Source organism: Xiphias gladius, chromosome 7, assembly GCF_016859285.1.
Source record: "Xiphias gladius isolate SHS-SW01 ecotype Sanya breed wild chromosome 7, ASM1685928v1, whole genome shotgun sequence".
NCBI lineage: Eukaryota > Metazoa > Chordata > Actinopteri > Istiophoriformes > Xiphiidae > Xiphias > Xiphias gladius.
In genome coordinates this window covers 28,432,637-28,452,751 of record NC_053406.1, presented here as the reverse complement: position 1 = coordinate 28,452,751, position 20,115 = coordinate 28,432,637, and the positions used below count along the sequence as shown (strand labels likewise).

General features: G+C 42.8%; 1 protein-coding gene across 1 annotated transcript in view; it reads left to right on the top strand.

The window, feature by feature from the left end:
• The first annotated feature begins 268 nt into the window (after positions 1-268).
• Positions 269-20,115, top strand: part of si:cabz01090165.1 (uncharacterized protein LOC100333421 homolog) — a 38,705-nt gene continuing 18,858 nt past the window's right edge. Inside the window, exons 1-6 of the mRNA XM_040131104.1 lie at positions 269-520; positions 3,100-3,300; positions 6,137-6,303; positions 11,229-11,469; positions 14,650-14,862; positions 15,300-15,610. Coding sequence (XP_039987038.1) covers positions 269-520; positions 3,100-3,300; positions 6,137-6,303; positions 11,229-11,469; positions 14,650-14,862; positions 15,300-15,610 — 1,385 coding nt within the window. The remainder of the gene's footprint in view (positions 521-3,099; positions 3,301-6,136; positions 6,304-11,228; positions 11,470-14,649; positions 14,863-15,299; positions 15,611-20,115) is intronic.

Genomic DNA, 20,115 nt, shown 5'->3' with positions numbered 1-20,115 from the left:
CCGTTGTGTGTCATATGGTGTCACTGTGGGGAATAATCGACGTGTGTATGCAGTAGTTACACAAGACGAGTGTCCTTGCTGAACAACAAGATCTTTCAGTCAAATCGAGGAGCACTGATTTTAGATGAAGCATTTTTGTCCAGTTAATGTGGAACTAAGTGGGGAGTCATTTTTAATGTGCAGTTTGACACTTGTGCGTGCAACAAGAAGCTACATGAACTGACTTCTCCTTTCGTTTCTCTCTTATCTGTCCGGCAGGAGAGTAGCCATGGATGTCGTCTCCTCGCTGGTCTGCCCTCTCCTCGTCCTCCTGTCCTCCCTCCCCTCCTGCTCCTCCTCCATGCTGTGTCCGAAGCGGTGCACCTGCCAGAACCTGCTGCCGTCCTACACGGTGCTCTGCGCCAAGACGGGCCTCCTCTTCGTCCCACCCAACATTGACCGCCAGACGGCCGAGCTCAGGCTAATGGACAACTTCATCACGACGCTGAGGCACCGCGACTTCGCCAACATGTCCAGCCTGGTCAGAGCTCACTTCTCTAATCACCTTTGTGTTCGCGTTTGCTTTGGCTTGTACGATCAGCAGCTTCTGCCGAGCAGTTTGATAAGGATGTGATCCAACCGCGCTGCTGTTTAGTTTGATTTGTTCCTGTGCCTGTTCTTGTTGTCGTTGTTTTCATGTTGTTTTAGCTGTATAATTTAATTTGGAAAAAAAACACAGCCAATGGAACATGTAAGTTATATAAAAGCTTATGTTACTGAAGTCCTTCACTGTGATTATGGGTACTTAACTATGCTGCATATAAAACTCAGCCTTTGGCTCATATGAATCACAGTCATCAGCACGGCCAGCTCTTAATGTACACTTGGCTTTTAGATGTGTCGATTCAGATACATTTCGGATGGACGGCGGCGAACGGCAGCAATCAGAGCTCAGATAAATTATACGTTTTGAAGCTTGGACCAAATCGGGAAGAAGATGTCTTCCGAGCATAGTTGTGATGCTCGATTTTTTTTTTACCCTCAGACATCAGTCCAGCACTTTTGAGAGGAAGCAGTGGAGCCCACTCACATCTCATGCTGCTAATCAAAGTATATTAAATTAGCTCCCAGGCTAAAGCTCGTGCCATTTCCTGCTGCTCATTTTGGTCCAACACGTCACAGCTGCGTCTGGCCAGACTGAATGAGTGGTCCCCTGCCAGGAACAAAAAAAAAACACACTAGCACCAGCTCATTGGCTCACTTTTAAAGCAGCGTTGTGTCCTTTTTACAGTTTCAATGTAGAATTACGCTCACATCGGGCAATCCGTCACCTCACGATTCACAGCCAATACCGACGTTCAGTGCCAGTGCACAGAGTCGTGTGTCCATTTTTCAACTTGCACATGACATGTCCTGAACCTTGACCATGTCATGTGCAGGTGTCGAAGAAACAAAAAAAAACTTGATCCGGGGTTTTTCAGAGTCATCCATTAAACATGTTTTATGTTTGGCGATAGAGCTGTTTAATAGCTTTTGTTCCCCAAACCGTTTTGATCAAGCTGCCTCTCTTGCCGCTGTACATTCTTGTTTGGCGAGCCACCAGCTGGCTGTGGGATTTCTCCACACCAGGAGCTGGAGTTTCAGTTGCTGACTGTGGGCCACTAACTCATCGCACCCAGTGGCAAAAAATCTCAACCGTGAACTTTAACCTAAAAACGATTTACAAGCGTTTGCCAAATACTTTCGGCATGCAGTAACCACGGAAGCATCTGCGCTCGCAGCCGTGATCGGCGGCTATCCTGTCGCAGAACTGCGGCCACTGTGAAGTCTGCTGTCTCTGAGAAGTGAGGTCGCAGAACAGTTTATATCGATTTTTTTTTCCCTCACCTATCTCCACCAGCAGTAAAGTATAACCCGCATTTGTACGCACAAGATAAGCATGTGTTGAACGGGACTATCAAAGGGCATTGTGGGAAATGTAGGACCAAACTATTTGAACTTCAAGGACTTGAGGAAGGCTGGGTGAAGAGGGTACACCAAAAGAGTAAATCGCATCGCTTGCGTTCAAAATAGCTTGTGGAAGAAATGGAACATCACAGATTAAAGCTAATGGTGTGATCATATCTGAGGAGGATTTCTCAGCATTCTCAGCTTTTACCGCTGCACAAGCGTGAACTTTTCAGTGAAAGCACGGTGAGGACAGATTTCATGTTTTTCTTCCCACTGAATGCAGAAAATATTAGGGACATCTGCTCCTTCTAACGTAGCGTATTGACTAAGGTGAAATTTATGATCACGGATGTCACCAATTACTTCCGCCGTAATCATGTTTCGGAGGTGGAGAGACTTCGCCGCACGCCGCACAAAAAGAGAAATACCCACATCATGATATTTAGATGGCAAAGAGAGAGAAACCCATCACAGCTGGAGAGTCATTACAGCAGCACAGATGATATTTGCTCCCACACAAGGCAACGTGGGAAATGAGGTTTTAATCCTTTGGCGGTGAGCGGAACAGAGCGCCACAGACGTCTCCGGTGATCGCGGTGCGTCGCCCCGAAACAGGTTTACAAATGTGTGGGTGTTGATTGACCCTTTTCTTGGGTGTTCATAGAATATATTTCTGTTTTCTAATAGTCTTATTACCTGTTAATGAGGTCCAGACTAATTTTTTAAATAATTTTATATGTAATTCCATGTCTCAACTGACCCACAGTACTCTTCTATTAATTACTAAAATTATTACTAGTGAAAAAAGGATGGCGGGTTGACTGAGTGTTTAAAGGCCACCCTGTAACCCGACTGCTGATTTCATCCCAACAGCCCTGAGCGTCCAACTTGCTAAATCCTTTTTTTTTTTTTTTTTCAGCAAAACACTGAATCTCTCATCAGCTGACCCTGAACTTTGACCTCCCGGCATAGGAGGGCAGAAAGAGTGTCACTCTAAAACATGGTATATTTGACAAAAGTGAAACCTACAATTAAATAATCTTTTAGAGCATTAAAAAGAATAGAAAGAGACAGTGGGTCACTTCGTTGGAAACTTTGTTTACAGTAAGAGATACAGAAGGACAAAGTTGGTATTTTGGGAAAAATGTCTCACTTTCCCTGCATATCCAGATCCACCTGACCCTCAGCAGAAACACCATCAGTCAGATCCGGCCGTACGCCTTCGCTGACCTCCAGGATCTCCACGCTCTCCACCTGGATGCCAACCGCCTCACCACCCTGGATGACTCCCACTTCCAGGGCCTGGTCAACCTGCGGCACCTCATCCTGGCCAACAACCAGCTGCACAGCATATCAGAGGGAGCCTTTCAGGTACCAGTAATCCAGCCGAACCCTTTCCGCGACGCCAAAAGAAACACCTTAAAGCATCTGGAGGCCCACTGTTTAGCTTTCTCCGTGCCAATACAAGTGCTACTACCTTCCTGCTATTACAGCTACAGCAGCACCACTGCTACTGTACCACTACTACGTACGCTACCACTACACTAATACACTACCACTATATTTCCACTATATTTCCAAGTAAGACTTACTAACGCTATGACTGCATCGGTAATGATTTAGGTAGTCGCAGAGTTTTCAGCAGAGGTACACTAAAATAACTTTTCCTAAATGTTGAACCATGTGTGAAAATCCCAAGCCTGCGGGATTTGTGCGTAAACCGAGGATTTGTGGTTCAGTCAGTACATTTTAAAGGAGAAAAAAATTGTTGCAATTAACAGAAGCAGTAGCAAATTTCTCTGAATTTTGTTCATTTGATATTATATTAGAATTTAATGAGGAGAAATTGGACCAGAATCCAATTTGCTAAATAAATCTGAACAGACGAAATTGCCCAGTTAACTTCAGGCCTACTTCAGTTGTAAATCATAATTATAATTTCAATTTAAAACTAATCTTTGTGGTGCTAAAAATTGAGTTTTGGTTTACCAATATACAACTTGAATTTAGGAGTTCATAGTTTAATGAAGTAATTGTCCTGGAAATGTACCAAAATTACTCTGAAAAATAAAAGAAATGGGATCCAGGAGGCAAGAACTGCTTTGAAAAACATTAGAAATATTCTTATCCTGCTGTCACCAGCTCCACTGGAGGAGCTCATGCTACACTAACAAAGTCAAACTGTTTCCAGTCCGAAAATCTTGGGTCGGTGCTGCCGACAAATCTTATGATACACAGCCGAAGCGTTCAAAACTAGATCCTCATTTCCCAAGATTCTCAGTTTGAAAAGTTATTGCAAAGGCACTTCCTGCCCCTCAGAATAGCTGTGTTGCTGAGGGTCAAGTGCCGTGTGAATACGACGCCACATTTGTGGCTCCGACTCTAAAATCCAACAGAACCAGCCAGCCCTGCCTGCCGCCGCTGCTCAGCTGGACACCGGGCCCCAAAATAAACAGTTTTCCCCTCTTCATTAAATGACGCTGTCTGTTCTCTGCTCATTAAAAGTCCAGCGCTGAGGTACCAAAGTGTCCCCTCAGGACCAGCTCTTAGACCTCTGCAGGACTTTCTTTTAAGAGAGAACAGAGAGGCGTGAACTCTGAACTCACTAATGGAGCAGACCCCTGAACTTCACCCTGGACTTACTATTCAGCTGTCGTCCACTACACCATGATCCCCCCCCACCATCTCTTCCATTCCCTCCTCCTTCCCATTGTTCGGCTAAGATTTGCAAGAAAAGTACTATTTCCCTCACTAGATCGTGACTTTCACTCACGTTAAACCAAAAACAGGAAAATGAAAATGACAGGTCAAAAATTCCACAGCCAATTCAGTTTTGTCCAAGTATGGACAATTCATGGGCTGTAAGGCCAATGCACAAGTCATAGAAATGTTAGCTAAAGCTGTCAGATGGTAACATCCGCATAATCCCCGGGAATTATGTTCATATTTGACGACTCAACACCCTCACAATTTACATCCAATAACGACGATCAGTGCCACCGTGGGAAATAGTGTGTGTGAAGCTGTGGAGGTTGGTGCGGTGGATGGCCATGTAACGTATTTGACTTTTGAGCGGGTGACTGGAGTTTAGACTGTTTAACAATAACCACAATCTTTGACTGAGCTTAACCACGGTCTATTTTCTCTAATCACAATGTTCCCCTGATTTTAACTGTGATGTAGTTGCCATGCACAGATTGAAAGAACAGGGAAAACACTGGCACTTATGCTCTTGTCCTGAACATAATTCAGGATTTTACAGAACCGTCCAATATTAACTTGTGCGTTTTCGTTACAGCTCAGATTTGAAAACTTACCACAGACTTATTTCCCCACAGTTTCTCTTCTTTTTGTCCTCTCGTGTCTTCACATCATATCATACAGCTTTTGTGAACGCGTCTTTGCCTCAGTTGACAGTGGCTGGATTCCAATCCATGTCTTTCCATTAACTTTTATGCAACTACATCATCATTAAAGTTTGCCTCGTGCTGAGTCGTTACACACCGTTAGGGAAGAAGTCAGGGTGGATGATTGGGTCAACAAAGCGTGTCATCTCGCCACCGGAGACCGTGCTTTATGTCCTGTCTCCTGCCAACAGCCAATGCAAAAGGCACTGACAAACAGTTACCACCTACGTGCGTTTTGTTGTTTAGGATTAGGACTGTTTGCAGGAAACCCGAGCTCGTGTAACCAATACCATGTAACTGAAAGTAAACATGAGTCATTTCCAGCAGTTTGAACAAATATCAGGAGTGTACGTTTTCTCCGGAGGACAGTCATGAAATTTAGGGCCATTTAGGACTGATTTTCTGCTCTCAAAACTCTTTCAACTCTGCTTCACACTTCTTAAAGGTTCTCTTGTCAGAAATTAGATCCCCTTTGCTCAGAAAGCAATGAAACGCCGTTTATTATAAAGAGAATTGAGTCAGCAATGACAACAACGTTTTGGGTGATCAACAGGCTGTATTCTGTCTCTCTCTCTTTCCTGCTCTTTCCGTCCATCTTTTTTTCTCCCATTCCTCCGTCCTTCTTTCCACTTTTTGTATTTCCTTCGCTCACCTCCAGCTGTCTTCAAGATAAGAAAAACCGGGTGATGCTTCACGCAATTAAAGTTGACGAAAGTGTTGCCGACACAGTGAAAGTTCAATATTAGATCATGCTCAGAGTCTCTGTTCCTGCCCGCCCTCCTCCACCCTCTCTCTTTCAGGACTTCTTGGAGACCCTGGAGGACTTGGATCTGAGCTACAACAACCTGGTTGACATCCCCTGGGATACCATTGCCCTGCTGATCAGCGTCAACACCCTGAGCCTGGACCACAACCTGATAGAGAGCGTCCCTGAGGGAATCTTCTCCAACCTGCACAAACTGGCCAGGTGAGGATCATATGGTAACACTGCAGCATCAGCGGTCCGTGTGGTCTTCATGGAAAGAGGGAGGGAAAAGCTATTAACTTTGGCTTTTCACTGGAAATCCTAATGTCATCTCCCTACTTCCTTTTGCCTTAAATAAAAAATTATGTAGCTCTCTATGACTTCACGTTCCATTTCAAAGTACTGCATAAAAATACAATTCACCTCTAGCACTTTTTGGTCTTTCAGTAAAAACCCGAACACTGTAACCAAGGTCTTCTTGTACAGACATACAATAGTCTATCTCACCAGCATGTTTGAGGGCAGTCAGCATTCATCACTGCAAAGGGGCAATGTATGAAATATACCTTTTGCCTTGTTCATAGCTTGATGGATGTTTTTAAGCCTCCTTTAAGTCATAGGTTTAGATTTACAGGACACGCACTATATGATGCAGTCTCAGCCACTTTCACCAACCCCATCAAAAGAAGGAAAACCCACTGTCCTCTCCCTGCCCAGCGGACAGACAGCAGACAGACAAACCTAGAGTCCAGCCGGTGTAGAAAGTGGAACAGTGCACCTTTAAATTAAAGTTGAAATATGCATAAGGTGTATCTTACAAAAGTGGTGATATTAATGATCTTAATAGCATCACTTGACATACATTAATGGATATGTACCTCTAGGGTTTAGGAGACCATGAAATTCCTGGTGAAATGTGCTTGAGAAAGACACCAACCTCCCGGAGAGCAGTGGGTGGACCTCACAGAGAGATATGAAGAAACAAGTACCCAGTTACACAGTTGTATAATAAATGGGTGTAATTGTTACTAGAAGAATACATTATTTAAAACTGCGCTGACTCTGTGCATGAACCCTAAATCTTCCAGGTGCAAAACGGTTTTAATGGATGGAGAATAAAATACTCATTGGAGCATCTGTGTTCTGAGAGTGCATCTTTTAAAAGGGAATTTTTGTTGTGGCTGAAGCATCAGAATTAGAAATAAACCCCTTAAGATACGTTTTGTTCAACAAAATCAGTCCACCTGATGAGCTATTTTCTTCATGTAATTGATAATTAAACCCAATTAGACCTAAGAGCAGGATGCAGGCCGGATACAATTCAACTAAAATCACAGCGAAATCCCTCCATGTAAGACCTTGCTTTGAGGGAAGATGAGCTTTCGAGTCTTAGTTCACTTTGCAGTCAGCTCCTGTTCAGCAGCAGCTGGCTCCACACTTGCAGCTGGGAGATGCCAAGTACGACCAGGTCCGCAGCTCCAGTGGAGCAGCTGCGGGTTCAGCATCTTGCCCGAGGGCACATCGATAGGAGAGGCTGGTAAATGTTACAGCCTTCACTGACTTCCAAACCGAATTGGGATCAAAACAGCGACCTCAGACTGCTCTTCTGCTGAGCAGATCTTTGCTGTGTGTGAGTGTTTGCATATTTTCACACACAAAAGACAAATCAGACAAATCTGTAGTTATTATTAATGGCACAGACTCAGCAAACACACCAATCAGACTGAACTTTGGTTCTCCACCCTCCAGTCTTACCTCAAGATGCAGAAAATCTTACTTTTGCAGCAAACTGAAAATAGATAACCACATTACACTGATTGAACAGCAACGTGTTTATGAATTCATATTATTTTTCTAAAATTAAACCATTCTTCATAACAATCTGGAAACAGTTGTGTCTTTGCTTTTTTCACATCATCGCTGCTTTCACCTACGCACTGCAGCCCTGAATTTATCTAGACTGTATGTGAGAACGCACATGTCCGAATCAGTTGGACCGGACATTAAACGGACTTTACCCTGCCCCAGCTCCCCAGTACGAAGTGCGGGTAATGTCCGATTGGGCCGATGAGGACAGAGCAGATCATTGTCCGGAGAGTTCGCTGCGAGCGAGCGAGTGCGCCCACTCGCTTGATGACGTTTTTATCCTGCCTCCTGTACGATCTACCCAGGTTCCACCCTTCACCTGGTGAGAACACATCGGATGCAGACAATCTCCTGTCGTGTGCTGCATCTTCGAAAAAGGCAACTCCAGACAATGTCCGGACCTGTTTCTCCAGACAATGTCCAGAGTTTAGACATGTATCAACTATAGGCCTTTCTAAATAAATGTTAGTCTGATCAGACTTGCTTTAGTACAGGACAACAAAGCCGGAGTCATCACCAAAATTAGAAAAGAGAGCAGAGAAGTCCTACTGTAGCTTCCCCTCACTCCCGCCAATACATTTGACGACTACTTTTGCCCCGGCCCAAAGTTACATCACTGAGCTTTCAACTCACGGTGAGCCCAGGCATTGCCTGGCAGGGCACTCTGATCCTAAATCCCGAATCACATGTGAAAACTTGTTCTGAGTCTACTTTTGCTACAATGGCCCCAAAACCTTGTAATAACCTCTCTGAGGAAATCACAACTCCTCTCCACTGACTCAAGTCTCAACTCAAGATTGCTTTTTTCCAGTCTTTCTTTCCTTCAACCTAATTTTCGCCTCATTGAAAACTTTTGCATGATTGTGTTAATTTTTTTTATATTATTCTAGTACCGCCTGATTGATTATTCCCTAAGCTTACTTTAATTTATATTTTATTTTGATTATGGTTTTCGGTTAATTGAACACAGTCTAATAAACCATTACAATGCACAGTATCAGACTTTGTCAGGGATAGAACGTTATTGGCCGTGGCAATGTTGTTGAATTGCAGTCCACCGACCTCAACGGGGATGGAGAAAGACATTTGATGTCCTACAAAATATTAGAAACCTAAGACAAAACCGTCAGAAAAACAAATACAAAATTTAATCACTTTCTTCCAGGAGAAAACAATTTAAAAACTAAATCACATTTTTAGGGACACATTTTTGAGGATCTTGAAGGGTCATTCCTTATCTTGGGAATAGCAGTTTCAACAAAGAGCCCACTTGCTTGGTGTTTCCATAGCTTTCAGCCACATCTTGTGGTCTTAGTCTGTGGATGGAGCAGCTCAGCCCAACCAGACTTGGGACCGAGACTCTGAAAACTCAGCGGGACCTACCAGGGGCACCAGAAGCATAATAACAAGCTTAACCCTGACCAAGACAACTGGAAACCACATTTGCTGAAGAAAGGCCAGAAGATATGGCTGAAAGCTTTGAATGTAGGCGGACCTTGTGATGAGCATCTCTACGAAACAGTTATATTGTGTTGTTAAGGGTACAAACCACAGTGGACTGAAAGGTGAAACATAAAACAATACACTAAGATATCCACATTCTGATCAGAAATGTATCTCCTGAACTAAAGGAGGTGTCGCACCCTGTTAGACAAAAAGTCATGCAGTTTTTTAAAAGACTGTAATCGTTGTCATCGCTGCCTCGGAGACGCAAAACTCATGGACCAGCTGGTGTTACTCTGGGTTTGTCCACGTGTCCACTCACACACATGCACCAGCGAACTCTCACAAATTAATACACCACAAGGCTGTTGTCCATGAAGTAACACAAGTGCACAGCTATTAACTTCTTGGGGGGAAAATAGACTTTCCCGTGTTTGTTGCTGACAGCAGTGAATGCTTGAGTCTACTACATTATTACCACTCACCAGGTCCAGTGTTTCGGCGAGAAGATTACTGCTCAATTCCTGGAGACGATGAGTAGCTGACACAGGAAAAATTATGCCCTGGAATATTTACTAAATGTTGGATGATGGTTATTTTGTAATGAAGAGGTTTATTTTTTTGGACCAATTTCCGTAAACCTGTTCCATCAACACATCCGTCAAAATAGGAAGAGAAACACAAACATCATCCGTTCAGCTGCTGGTTTTGCTGTTAGCACAGCAGGTCAATAGCATACTATCTGCAAGAAGCAAACTTGAATCGCATTATATTCTATTTTCTGTTGCTAGGGGTCTAAGCTTCTCCTCTAGCCCCCTCCTTTTCTTTTTTTCTTTGTTAAGAATACTTTGGCAATTTGGTTTTAATCTAAGGGATCAGAATCTGAAATTGTAAACTGCATCAAAGTCTTTTTGGGCCAGTAGGAGGAGGAACAATTCTAACACACACAGCCATGAAATAGTATGGTTTAGGGCTGTAGTCTCCTGGTCAACTGGTAGATTGATTGGTCGGTATGCTCTCATGCTACCACATTCTCATTGGTTGGACAACCGCCAGTGTCGCTTTCATAAGGAGAAAAGTGCTATATCAGTAGTCCTCTGGGATTAATCCATTGTTTTCGGTGGCAGGAGGTTAAGACTGTCAAAACACCCCCCAGTTTTCACAACTTTGAGCTCGCCCAACCCAACGGAGACTGCTAGGTCTAACTTCTTTAACGTTTACTGAACGTTTACAGAACATTCGCTGAACGTTTATACGGAGTCAGCTCCAGACTGACACCATGTCGAACAAGTAGACGGTGTGGCTGCATTTCGTTAGACAACCAAACAGTGGAGTGTAAACTTTGCAAACAGCATTTTTCATGCCAACATGGCATATCATCTAAAATGTCTAAAATGTCAAGTTTCGTGTTTAACACCCGAGGCTTTGAGTGTGAACATGTCAGCATTGACATCTTTCAATATGTTATGTATAAATATTAGCTTCTTATGTTTATTTATAATTCATTTAGTCTAATAATGCTGCCAGGTAGAGTAGACCCGAGCACTGTGGCCGAATTAGTTTGTTTTTTTTCTTCCCCGCGACAAATCGATTGGTTTCATTCCATCTTTGGTTTGTTGTCCTTTAGTACTAAGTTTGTTTAATTTATGTTGCTTCAAATGGTTGAAAGTTAAACCTATTAAATAGATTCGACAGGATTCAAATTTTAATAACTGTGTGATAATCCTCCCTTTTTCTGCACTGCACATGCTGCCAAGCAAACTTTAGAAAAAAAGTGTTTTAATTGTCAAACAGTTGAAGACTGATCCCCCTCCCTGATCCTCTGTCTCCATCACCAGACTGGACATGACTTCCAACAAGCTGAAGAAGATTCCTCCAGACCCGTTGTTCCTGCGGATCCCAGTGTACGCTAAGATGAAGGGCTCTCCTCTCACAGCGCTGGTGTTGAGTTTTGGCGGGAACCCACTGCACTGTAACTGTGAGCTGGTCTGGCTCCGCAGACTGACCAGGGAGGATGACCTGGAAACCTGTGCTTCACCTAAAGACCTGGCTGGCAAATACTTCTGGACCATTAGAGAGGTTTGTAAAAGTTACTGCAGAGTGTCATCAATGCTAAAATCCCTGTAAAATCGTGCCGTACAAGCCTCATTTCAAAAACAATGAACTGCCACAAAATACAGAAATACATTCTGAACTAATACAGCAGGTGATTTAAAGTCCCATGTGCATTTGTCTAGTTGGATAATCTGTGTCTAAACCCTGAGATCAACAAGATCCTTCCTTGATTAAAGTCCTTTAGCAAGCTTCCCAGGCCTGGAACTGTTTGGTAGATAATAAGTTTACAAATAGTTATGGAGAGGTAATTGAAGGTTTTCATAATTTCATCTAGTGCTTAAGAACACATTTATTCCTCTGGTTGAGTTTGTTACCTTTGTTGGAATAATAACCCAAATATTGTGCTTCTTTATAACAGGAGCCCCAAGTCACTGTTAGCTGCAAAATACAAATCTGTCACCTAAGGATCATCATTTGGTGTCACGACGCTCTAAATGTGTTTTTCCGATGTCTTAGCTTTAACCCACTGTGGATACATAATCACTTTCCCTCTCAAGGACACATCAACAGGGCATATTGTTGGTGTCACAGAGGAGTGAACCTTCTGGTGAAAGTGTGGAGTCACTGAGTTTGCTACAGCATGCTAAAATGCATATTTCTGCCCTATATTCAGTGGTACAGTTAGAAATAAATAGTAATACTCAGGATCTGGCTTACTGAGCCACAGAGATAACGAGGGTCAGGGTAAAATTCAGCCATAAGAGGCAACAACAAAACAGATGTGGTGCTGTGTTTGGCTTTTCCCTATCTGCGCATAGTTTTATTGATTTATTTAACAGCGATGGTGCACATTAGTCAACATTACTTTAAATGTGGCAGTAAAGCTATTTTTCATCAGAGGTCTCTGTTACAAAAGCAGGTTAAGTTAACCCTAACAGTCCCAGCAATACACCTGTGTTCTTTCCAACTACTCCTTCAACTCAAAAGACCATATAGGTCGCTTGTCCCTACCGCCAGATACAATCGAAAGGACCCACCCATCCACGCCAACCTCCTCATAAGTAGATATAGCAGACTTATAGGTTGCTATATATACTAGGTCCCCTAACTTCCTCCTTTGCTCCAATCATAATTAGTACGGCCGCTAGAGGTCGCTCAGAAATGAAATGTAACTATGGGTTTTAGTAAACTGCTTGCCCAGACGACTCAGGGTTGTTTTTTACAAGAGGACAGTTTCATTCTTTCAACTGTTTAAGTCAAGCTTGAACACAAACCAGTTGCTGTCAATCAACCTCAGTAGCCCTGGTCCTTCCAAATACAATAAAATGTCACTCTTGGTTGTAACCCCTTTTCAATGTGTTGTTATGGCAGTCTGAGCAACACGTACACATCAACGTTTGGTCGTTTTCAATTCTGCTAAATGGAGCAGAGGCTGTAAGGAGAGGAAAAGTAAATTTTTCTGTGTTATTTATTGGTTGTGAAGCTGCTATATATCCATAGCTAGTGTCAGTTTCAACAAACACTTTAAAGATTTCACTTGATGATTGTGTTACTGTTCTGTAATGGGCTACCATATGACACTTTCAAAATCCTATTGAAACACATTTTGTGACAAAAAAGAAAACAAAACCTGCAAAGCATCCACACTAAGCTAAAAAGAGACTTTAAGATGCAAATAAATGGACTAAAAGGATTTATGTCAATAAAGTCAGGACATGTAGCACTGTCAATATGATGTGCCTGCATAAACTATAATTTGACTAAGCTAACCTGCAGTATTTTCTACCCGAAGAGATGGCCGAGGTGCTGCACCTTTGCTTGGTGGAGGAGTAACATTTTGCTATTGCTGTTGTACTGATGATCCATTACTGCCATATTATCAAAACCAACAGCCACAAAAGACATCATAGAGCAGCTCAGAGAGCACAAAGCAACACCGCTGAAAATGTGTTAGTGCTCCAAATTGCAGTTAGATGGTTTGGGACTAAAGGTCAAGGAGCCGCTGAAACACCTGCTGGAAAAATACCTCTATACGATAGCAGAGCAATGCTGATACTTGGAGAGATAACAGCAGAATTATGCGGTATGGATCAAAATGGTACTTTAAAGAGGATGATATAGAGGGCTGTGCCTCACCTGGAGATCCCCATGAGCCGATCCTTCTGGGCTGTTTGAGAGCTACAATGATAAGTGGAAGTGCCCCATGAGATAAAGATGGGATTAATTGGTATTATATTGGAGAGAATGATGTACAGACCTTTGCCTCCCCTTGAGTAGTAGTTGTGGACCTGCTGCAGAGAGGTGCTGTAGGATCACTATAAGAGGATTAGCCTTGTAAAGAGGTTGATCCAGAGACCTCTGTGTCACTAAAGTGTCTGGACATATTAATTCTCAGAGAGTTAATAGCCTCTTTCCTATCGCGAGGACAAGCGAGCCAATGCATCCATCAGAGGTCAGACATTAGCCATCAGCCGCCAAGGGAATCCCTTCTTTGGAATCGATAAAAGCTCCTCAGCTGCTTATTGCATTTGTACCGCTTCCGTCCAATCGAAAGCTCATAAATCGATGAGGTTTTATTCTCAAGGAACAGGGTGAAAAGTTGATATTGGATGGAATTTGAGGCTTATCAGGACAAATCTGAAATTATTTTCATCCATAAGACGACTAAATGAGTATTAATACTCAAGCCTTGGCTGGCCCTGCTTGGCCTCGCAGTAATACTCCATCCAAGTTTTTGGCTGGCTTTATATAGACCTAGGTGCCAGTGGGTGGGTTTTAAATAATGCAATGGCTGAAAAAACTCTACGATCGCTTAATCTTCATGTGCAAACAATTGAACTCCTTCTGAAACTCTGTTGGAAGAGCACACCAGTGGAAGTCAGTCAGAGCCCATATCCAGAGAAAATGTACTGTTTTCTATGAAAAGATCAAGTACAAATTTGGATTTTTGTCTCTTTTGAAATGACATGTTTTCTCTGAACCCCTTGATTATTTTATCGCACTTGTACCATCTGTTTTTAATTTATTTATTTATTTATTTATTTATTTTGCTGTTTTACTTATTTTGTAAAAACTGTAGTTTAAATCTCAGCAATCTATAATAGAGTTTGAGGAGTGAACTCCCAATGCATTCCCCATGATTAAATCTTTGGTGTCAATTAAACGATGGCGACTTACATTTTTTGGTCATTTGTCCCGTAACAGGAGGAGTTTGTTTGCGAGCCACCGATGATAACTCGTCACACCTCCAAGATGTTTGTGATGGAGGGTCAGGAGGTCAGCCTGCGCTGTAAGTCCATCGGAGATCCTGAACCTTCGACACACTGGGTCAGCCCTGATGGAAAACTGATTGGAAACACGTCCAGAACCATTTGCTACGAGAACGGTTCACTGGACATCCTCAAGGCCTCCGTCAAGGTAGAGAAGTGGTTATGTGGTTATGTGTCTATGTGGTTATGTGCATGCTCAGTTGATTTGTTGTAGAAAGTCTTGGTCTACTTTTAACGCATTGGATTTCCTTCATTTAGACTCAAATACCAAAACACATTTATTTTGCAGCACTTAATGATCTACTGTGCACTGTTCAGTGTGTAAAGTTTTTGTTTATTTGACTCCCACAGTTTGTGTGATGCACATTTGGTACATAACAGTAAGCTTTTAATGCTTTACTGTATCTACAAAAATTACTTCTTTATAGGATTTAAAAGTACGCTTCCACACCAAACACTTTGGGGCAGCTGATTGTGTAATACACAAAAATGTTCCAGCATGAATAAACCAAATAAAACATTAAATTCATAATAATTGGTTTCATGGAGATTCAAGGATAAAAGTTGAGTTTTTTTGATTTCTAGGATTCTGGAAAGTTCACGTGCATAGCGTCTAATGCAGCTGGGGAGGCCACCGCTCCTGTTGAGTTAGTTGTCAACCCTTCTCCACACTTTGACCCCAAACTGGACCCTGACCCGGGGCCTTCAGACATCCCCACCTCCATCAAATCCAACATCAGCGGAGGCCAGGCCCGGTCTGACCAGCAGAGGGTCAGTGTGTCGGATCTTACATCCAGCTCTGCTACTATCAGATGGCCCCCACAGAACCACATACCAGGAGTCCGCATGTACCAGATCCAGTACAATAGCTCCACAGATGATATACTCATATACAGGTAAGTTGTTTGATAAGAAGAAACTGCTCTGGCTGCAATAACCTTCTTCTAAGTCTTTAAACCAGAAATGTTACTGTATTAGCCCAAATATAAGACAACATGTTTCCAGTTCTGATGCTCCACAGTAAGCAAACAGAGAGGCTTGTCCTGTCATGTGCCATACACAGAATCCAGCACTGGATTGTGGGTAACCTCTGGAGAAAAAAGGACTTCACTTATAAATCGTACACTGTGTGATAGTGTACTGGGTTCAGATCCAAGAAAAAAAAAACAACGTCTTAGTCCAATATCACATCACATACTCTGTCATCTTGTTCCAGCTCTCGACTGAAGCATCATTGTAGACACATTCCCTAACACTCAGCCTGGCATGTTTGGTATCTTTGGAAACTTTGTGATCAAACTGGGTTTGAATAATTATAATGTGCAGAATTAGTTAGAAATGACACATTGGCAGGACATTGGGGTTGAGGATTTTAAAGTGATCCAGGTGTTTTCATTGTGATATGACACATGAGTGTGCTCTTTATTCTTCTTGGTATGTCGAGCTCCATGCAGGTAGCTATCTCATTATGGCTTTCAGGTGACTTAACACAGCCTGTGTAGCAGCAAAGGCTCCGTTAAGTGTTACATATGGCAGTCATATTGGAAGTGGCTGTGGACAGCTGATTGTGTTTCTGACAACTTGTATAACGTGTGTGTATAACACGGTCCTTTCTACGAGTGTGTGGCAGATAAGTTTGTTTTGTTTGTGTGTGATTCTGTGCGTCGCTACAGTTGGTTATGTGTTATGTGTTTATGTGTTCATATGTTTGTGCGTTTGAACTTTTACCAGGTGCAAAAAAAGATCATTACACGATAAAAGCAAGTAGTGGAAGTGATTGAGTGTGTGTGGGAGAGAGAGAGAGAGAGATTTCTGTTCCTGTCTGCCTGTTTTTGCTCCAAACACACGTCATCCCAGTGTGGGTAGCTACCACCTAAGTCCTCACGTAGGAGGCTGTTTCAACTATTAATGAAACCACAAATTTTCCTGCAACGATTGGTATTATGCTCTTAGCCAGGAATTAGGGAGACAAAGGAAAAGAAATGTGATAACAGTAGATAAGATTGAGGTCGAAGGGTCCTGTTGAGAAATCAGGTCGCTACAGCAGCAAAAAGGGGTGAAACCAACATGGGACAAAGAACTCACGTTGGGAGCCAGCAATAGACTACAAAATGGGGAAAAATAGCAAAAATATAAACATTCATGAGTGAAGCGAGACAGAACGTTAAGTGTAATGTCAAGCAATATTTCTGTACTTTCTTTAACACAAAGACTATGCAGAAAAATGTCCAGGGGAAAGAATCAATGCGTCAAACAATCAATGAGCTTTGTAGTGTGCAGTGAAAATTATACACAGGTGGATATTTTAAATGAAATAGATTGTCCAAACACACAACATTTACAGCAGTGCAAATGAGGAAGCCGCAAATAATCTGGGTCAAACACTGCATGCATTAATAAAATAAAGTATAATGCATTTTAAATAGTGCTTATTCTTGGTCTTGAGAAGGTAAATGATCAGTGAATCTTCCCTGGAGGAAACATGCGGTCCTTCGCCAAACCGGAGCCCTCCTGTGGCGCAGCTCGATGACTTGATTTGCACATCCTAATCACCAGATGTGGATTTCGGAGCATGTTTCAGGCTCGAGCTGCCAAGTGGCTGAGTGTGGGCCCTCCATCAGCCCACGATACTGAGTGACCACTGGATGGTCCCATCAGCCAATTAGCCAGCTCAGTAACCTAGCAACATCATTCAGAATGCATAATTGAGTGCTATTACGAAGCATTTGGAGGGCTGACAGATGACAGTTTGAAACGCGTCCATGGCATTTTCATTTTAGCACAAAACCGAAGGCACTCAAGTGACCATTTTCTAGCCTTCAGTTGGAGAGAGCACTCGATCAAGTGCAGAGGGTCCAAACGGATCATTTCAGATTGAACGTTAGGGTTGACCTGATTGTTATCCCGCGGCTGGGGGTGTTGTACTCACAGCAGAATGTTAGAACAAGGCAGCCCGATGCCAACAGGCAAAGCGAAATACCCCAACCCTCTCAATTTCAGGGCTCCCACTCGTTCACTGTCTGGTGGGTTCATGACTTACAGTATATGTACCCATGTTAGTACCTCATTCGAGTGATATTACACAGACCGTGGTTAGGAAAGACCTCTATGGGCAGCATGTCTTTTTTCAGCGGCTTCCATGGCTGTTAAAAGTGAAACCATTTCCTGATCTTACACAGCTACGGCTAATGTTTTGTTAGGTTTAGGGAAAAAAACAATTTGGTTTGGGGATACATCAGGGTTTGGGTTAAAATGACCGTTGCATTAGAGCTACCGCACCTTCATCGTTGCGTTAGGGAACAGCCGTGGTCGTGGCCGTAGTCATGACATCGACTGTCGGTAGGAAGCGGGAGATGAACAGCGGCCTGCAGTGTCAAAGCTAGATGTTCTGTTGATCCATCCATCCACCCTGACCTCCTCCCGTGCTATTTGGTCCTTTGCCCCCCCAAAAGGGACAAGAATCATAATATGGACAGCTGTTAGAGGGTTTTGTCACTTGAACATAAACGTTTGTTATATCTTGCCCTTTGCAGAAAGTAATGCGGCTTTTATTGGGTTTCTCTAATTATCAGTAGCCAAATTGCGAATGTGAGTGTGAGTATTGGGATTTTTTGATGTCAAAATAGATAATTTTGGCTTAATTCACATTTATTTTCTGTGAATCAAGCTTTACATTTATAGAAGTTAGAGATGACAGTAGATTGTCTATACTCGTGCAATGCAAACAGAAAGGGAACTAAACAGTTGCTATTTGTCTTCTGTGTATTTTCTGGGTATCTGCAGTATTTCCAACAGGCACAGCTGGGTTCCTCTCTTCTTTTGCACTCTACTGTGGCGGCCTGAAGGCACAGAGGATGCAGCCTTCTTGTGTTCTAAAGGTCAACAATTTGATTCTCTGGCTCAGCTGGGAAAATCGCTCTCTCCTGCTTTTAGAGCAGCTGTTGTTGTTCCCTTGAGCTCAGCGTTTACGCACACCCTACAGTTGCTCCAGTGGAGCCACCAGCAGATTTAGACTGAGCAGGGAGTGAGCAGCGCTCAAAAAAGCTTGCCTACTCATCAGATTCATCTGGAGAAGAGAGTGGTGTAAGGAAAACAGGTTATCGTTCAGGAGGCTAACGCAGTCGCAAGAAACAACAACATTTTTATTGTGGCAAAAGTGAGGCAACTTTTTGTCAATTGTTTTATAACATAAGGGTCCAGAATCTAAAGAACCAAATGCTGATGAAATATGTGCTGTAATGGCTGGTAACATGAGATAATAATACCTGAATGCATCATGAACACGTAGGCCCAGGCAACATGGTCGAAATCAAAGCCACGATATTAATACAGATGTTTTTCATTATCAGTATAGAGTATATCAGCATACGGTAAAAGTGTGGACAGTTGTATAGAACGGTAATCAAATGTATAGTCAGTGCAATGAATTGTGTTGCACTCGCATGTAACTGAACAGACAAAACTCTTCAAACATCCAAATCCAACTCTTCTTACGAATTTCCTTTGAATATTGGTTGATTATGGACGGGTAAAACGTCTGATGACGCTGTCTAGACCCTGGTTGCGTCAAGTCCTTGTGCAGAGACTCGGTCCCTGTTGGCCACCATACACTCACCGACTGTGAACAAATGAATGCCAGCATCAGCTTTGTTTTTTCCTTGGCTTTTCTGGCCTCCCTCACAATCCGTGACTCCAGTAAAAGCACCCGTTTTAGCTCATAGTGGCAGTACTTATACTTTTTGACTTTAAGTGCAAAACGTTTTATAACACAAGTGGAGCTCTCTGGCAGAGTCGCTGGCCTCTCCACTGTACTCTGTAATAGAAGAGGCTCGCGACGCCCACTCTGCCCTCCCTGCAGTCTGGTCCCAGGTTTTGCAGAGACTCTGTCCGTCAGAGCAGCCACAGGACCGAGCTGCTCGTCATCACACCCTGTTCAATTAAAATCTCAGCTGTCTTTAGAGGGAGGGATCGCTGGCTTCATTTGACCGTGCCAGCGTGCGTATGTTTACGTGACGGCGAGGGCGGGCTAGTCTTCATGCAGACGTAGCTGAAAGGGTTGGTACCCTTCCACTAAAAAAAGAAAAATCACAGTTTTCTCTGAATTAAGTTTAAACTGACAAAATTGTTATCCACTATTCTCTATTCCATATTTAATAGAACAGACATGTTGCTTTTGATTTTCAACGTGGACTTATTACTTATTACTTTAAATAATACAACAAAGGAAAATGGTATGAACAGAAATTTCGGGACCCGTAGCTCTTACTTAGACTTGCATTGTTAAAAGATTTGCCACTGACCTTGATCCAGGCGGAAATTATGTTTTCTTCAAAACATCGGTATACAAACGTAGTTTCAAAGAGACGGGGTTGCGGTACAAGACCCTTTCTACCTGCGTTCA